Consider the following 4,850-nt stretch of genomic DNA (forward strand, 5'->3'; position numbering starts at 1 on the left):
AAGTGCCATTGTTTTTCAAAATAACTTAACGATTAATTTCTTTTTAATAAATAACTAAAAGACTTCAACTCTTAAGCACCTTCTAATCCAAGTCAAAATTTTTAAATATATTAATTTGATTCTCAAAACTTTAACGTTCATTTTAATTTTCACAATTCAATTGCAAATAAAATTACATAATTTAAATGTCATAAGTTTAGATCAGTAATAACGATATCAAAATTGAACAAAAAAACCATGGGATTCAACTCTTCCAATTCCTTTATCTCTTTATTGAAAAAAAAAAAAAAAAAACATAACTTGAATTATTAGTCTTTCTAATCTATAGTAATTTTTTAATTAGAAATGTGAAGCTCATTAATAAAAAATATATATATTTTTTCATAATCAACATTACATATTAATAAATTTCTTTTATTTTTTTTATTATTAGAAACAAATAGTTAAGTTTAAGCATCACTCATCATCGTTTCAAATATAAGTATTGATTTTTTTTTTTAAAAAAAAAAATCAATTGAGTCCTAAATTGGGATTGAGATTTTATTAATGGAATTTTCATTAATGTGCAGAAAAAAAAATGGCGCTGCACTATTAGACTGGTGAATGAATGATAAAATCGTTGCCTATATCAATAGTTTCTGTACAAATAAATGAACTAAAACTCATCAACTCCTCTGTTTTTCTAAAACTAATGTCAAATTGGAAGCAAACCCAGCAAATGAATCATTTCTCTGATGCTCATCCTGAGTTTGTTTCTCCTTCCCTTCTTCATCTTCTTCATCTTCTTCTTCTTCTCCTCCTCCTCCTCCTCCATTTATCACTTTAATGGCAACATGTTCACCAACATCCGAGGGGCTACTAAACTCGAAAGAATACGAGGTATCGACTCTGAACGAAGGTGAAGTGTGAAGGGAATTATCAAGTGAAGTAGCAACTGAGTTGGACGTTTTCAGGTTTTTCTTGGCTCTGGCTCGCCATCTTTTAAGCCCCACCACTACATCCTCGGGGAAAACAGCTTTCCTCATCGACGAACCCATCTGTGTAATCCCACATTAATCAACTTCTTCAAACTGATAAAGAATCAGTAAAATTTTTTCAGAGACATAACCACAAACACTACCTGTGTGACCAGAGCATACAGAGGAAGTGTCACATAGCCACAAAGGAAATGCACCAAAACTCCCATGACAAGCCTTATTATAATGTCCTCTGTTTCTCTGTGGAAACATGATCTCAGACCAAATTTGAACTGTAAATGCAATGGAATCAATATCAGTATCAGAATTCTCTTTAAGAAAAAACCCATAAGTGAATGATTAAGTACCCAAGTCCAGGTGAAGAATGCCAGCTGAAAGGAGTTCTGAAACAATATGAAGTGTATAAGGTGGAGGAGCAATTTTGGGCGGCCGAACCAGAAGAAGTGGTCGCTGGGCTTAACTAGCAAAGTTCCTCGAACAACATGGGATTTGTCATGGCTGTCTATGCACATTGCAGTTATAATGCCTTGCAGTTTTGTGCCCACCAACAACAACAGCTGCAAAAACCAATCTTCAATTCTCTATCATTTTCATGATTTATATATTTTTATAGAAAAAATTACTATTTACTCACGGAGGAAACTCAGTTAATTAGTTTTTTAATTTTAAAAAATATATTAAAATATTTTTAATATTTTAAAAATTTTATTAATTAATATTTTATTAATTTTAACTCTTAAATACCGTAAAATATGTTATTTTCTTACCACTAAAGGGATGAATGGAAGCCATAAATAACTGTGAAATTCTGCAGAAACAGAGAATAAAACTTGAATTAGCATCATATGGAGTTTTATATGTTTTCTATGAGGAATAATTATTAAGCATGTTTGATCTTACTCTGTGCATTGAAGAATATGTAAAAAACAGAGAATACCCAAATCCAGAAACTGCAAAAATTAAGAATTACATCATGGATTTGAATTTAATTTTTTTTTTTTAAAAAAAAAAATCAATTATCTGTACAGAGATAGACATGTATACCTTATCCCCACCACCACCCCAAAGTCTTTTTCTAAAGCTCTTTCAATGTAATTTTGGAAATCAAAGTTGGTTCCTTGCTCAAAGTGGGCCTGGCAGACCATATTAGAGAGACTCAAAAACAGAATTTAAATAAATTTTTGCATTAATTAAAAGTAATATTATTGTTAATGAATTGAGAGTAATACCATAACGAAGCCATGTCTAAGAGTGAGATAATCAACTTTAGAGACGGATTCATAGAACTGTCTGAGAAAGCATGTCTGCAAAATTTAGATTTATGAATCAGACATAGGTATTTAACATGGGAAAAATATAATATTCTTCTTTTTTTAAAAAAAAATTATTAAGAAAAAAAAAAAAAAAAAACACAGACCGGCCATCGAATAAGGCGGTGTTCGCTCCAGTATCTCAGGTGTCTCTTGCCAAATGAAGTTTGATGAGCGAGCAGGAACCTCCTTGGATCTGAACACACGGTGGCGGAGACAATTTTTTAGAATCTAAATTTTGAGATTCCTTTTCATAAATTGAAATATATATATATATATATTATCTTGGAAGTGTTATGCTCTCATTATATTTAATTATTATTAAAATTGAGGAATTATTAATTAATGAGAAGGTTCATAATATTGACAAGCTCTAGAATAAGGAGTCTAAGGGTGTGCAAACATCCGAATTCAAGTAAGAATTTTCTAATCTTCAAATGTAAGAATCCAAAATTAAAGCACATAGAAACAAAAGAAAACCAAATGTGAGTATGTCAATTGAAGCTTACCCTTTGAAAATTGGTATTCAAGGGTTCTTGTTTCTGCTTCCCAAGACTCCCATTTCCTCATCTGAGAAATTTCAAAGTGATATATATTATTATAGTCATGTCCCATGCCAAAAACCAAGAATCCAAAATTTTCATTTTGAAGTAGTCTTTATGTCTAGAAGTTTCACCCTATCTTTTTTACAAGTCAATAAGAGGTTGGAAATAAAAGAAGAGAACCCAAATTTAATACTAAGAAAAGAAACGACAAACACAACACGCAGGTTTTTAACCTAATGAGAAAGTTACCTTGGCCATCCCTAACCCAAATATGAGTATGCTTGATAAAGAATGAAAAGAAGCCAACACAAAGATGAGGAACTGGAGTTCTCTCACACCTGACCTTGACAATAGAGAGAGCTTTCCCTGTTTAAATATCCAGACAAAAACAATATATTAATTAGTTTTCACTGATGGAAGCAACTATAAAAGCATTACTGTATTTTAAGACAATGAGTAAAAGAAAAAAAAAATCTAATTTACCTGTTCTGCACATTTAGTTTCTTCCTCATTCTCACTGGAAGACAAGCTGCCACAGGGAAGAAAAGTTTCGCCAACGCTCATTGGGATGCAGATATTTGCTATAGGCTTTTCGCTCACAGTTAGCAACAATGACATGAAACCTAATAGCATCAGTTCTACAAAAGAGAGGATTAGAAGGGAATCAGTAAATTACCCATGAATTAATAACAACAATCATTGCAATTCACCTGATCTGATCTTGTCTAGAGCCTGTATGAGTGCTTTCCTCTTTCTCTTGTTGAAATACTACAAACCCACAAACAAGTAATGATGAAAAGAACTTGTATGCATTATAGTGGGTGATTAATTCTTGCATCAGTTGCATGAACGTACCTTGGCTAAAAGATGCAGCAAATGCTCAATTGTAATTGATAACAATATCAAAATGAAGCAAACAGTGGCCACAGCCCATGTTGGTGTCGTCTCGAGAGTTCGTTCTTCCACCTCTTCAGCCATATGATCTCTTCCTCTCTATCTCTCGTAGATATTGAAGGTATGCAAATTGGAACTGAATTGCCTCTGGCTTCCTGTTTTTAATGTAGAGGAGAGGAGAGAGGCGTCAACAAAAGAGAATCTGCGTCCCAGAAGCTGATCTTTGTGCAAGACTCCTGCTGGGTGGTGATTCCTTTTGGTGGAGATACGAGTGAAATATAAAAAACAACAGAGAGAATAAGTATCTCGTCGATCTGGGTCCTTAGTTTGAGAGTGAGAAATGGTGATTGGTTAGTCAAAATTGAGGAAGTTTCAGCAACTGGGCTCGCAAGGTATAACCTCAAAATGACATGCAACGGAATCAATTACGTGTTATAAAGACTACATGACAAATTAAAATTGTCATTTGCTTTCTAGCTTTATATATGGTGCTGCATGTTTGCTATATTTAGTTCGGTTTGATTTTTGGAATTTGAAGTTCATTTTATATTTTTCTCATAAAGTTTATTTTATATTCAAACAAGTGTAAGCAGCACTAGCATATGAACTCGTGTACTTTTTCTCTTTTTAACACACGTTTCATTTGTTTATTACTTTAGCTCACTTTTCGCATACTGTGGCCTACGAACGCGGTTCACAAAAAATTAATTGAATTAAATTAATTAAAAATATAATTTAATTTTTATTTATTTCAATTCGATCTAATTTTTAATTTTAAAAATTTAAATTATTTTCATTCAGTTTAATTTTAATAAAAAAATAAAAAAAAATCAAATCAAACGATTAATAATAATATATTATTTTTAATAATATAAAAATATTAAGATTAAAATATTCTAATTAAATTTTAAAATATTAAAAATAATGTATAAAAAATAAAAAAAATTATGAAAAATTCAAATCGATCAAATTGAATCGAATTAAACCAGTTCAATTTAATTTGATTTCTGAATAAAATGGTTCAGTTTGATTTTTATAAATACCAAAATTTTAATTTTTAATTTTTCAGTTCAGTTTGATTTTAAATTGAACCGACTGAATGCTCCTCTAGTTCAAACACAACG

At 31.1% G+C, this 4,850-nt stretch overlaps 1 protein-coding gene across 2 annotated transcripts; it reads right to left on the minus strand.

Moving 5' to 3' along the window:
- Positions 1-567: 567 nt before the first annotated feature.
- LOC110603457 (MLO-like protein 6) lies at positions 568-4,222 on the minus strand. Of its 2 annotated transcripts, XM_021741192.2 has the most exons (13): positions 3,688-4,222; positions 3,543-3,600; positions 3,316-3,470; positions 3,082-3,198; positions 2,797-2,857; positions 2,395-2,483; positions 2,207-2,281; positions 2,022-2,110; positions 1,878-1,927; positions 1,745-1,785; positions 1,325-1,534; positions 1,121-1,249; positions 568-1,037 (listed from the first exon to the last, which is right to left on the minus strand). In XM_021741192.2, the coding sequence occupies exons 1-13, from the start codon at positions 3,808-3,810 to the stop codon at positions 666-668; spliced, it is 1,569 nt and encodes a 522-aa protein (XP_021596884.1). In that variant the 5' UTR covers positions 3,811-4,222; the 3' UTR covers positions 568-665. The 2 variants fall into 2 exon arrangements, with proteins under 2 accessions (XP_021596884.1, XP_021596883.1); XM_021741191.2 differs by having other exon boundaries at positions 1,121-1,534.
- Positions 4,223-4,850: the final 628 nt, after the last annotated feature.

Source organism: Manihot esculenta, chromosome 16 (assembly GCF_001659605.2).
Source record: "Manihot esculenta cultivar AM560-2 chromosome 16, M.esculenta_v8, whole genome shotgun sequence".
In the NCBI taxonomy this organism is placed as follows: Eukaryota; Viridiplantae; Streptophyta; class Magnoliopsida; order Malpighiales; family Euphorbiaceae; genus Manihot; species Manihot esculenta.

What these genes read in the sequence shown, in the direction of transcription:
- LOC110603457 (XM_021741191.2), bottom strand. Translation starts at nt 3,810, where the DNA reads ATGGCTGAAGAGGTGGAAGAACGAACTCTCGAGACGACACCAACATGG. An exon ending in TGCTGCATCTTTTAGCCAAG is followed by an intron (nt 3,601 to 3,687) that starts GTACGTTCATGC and finishes GTGGGTTTGTAG; the next exon opens with TATTTCAACAAGAGAAAGAG. An exon ending in TTAGACATGGCTTCGTTATG is followed by an intron (nt 2,111 to 2,206) that starts GTATTACTCTCA and finishes ATGGTCTGCCAG; the next exon opens with GCCCACTTTGAGCAAGGAAC.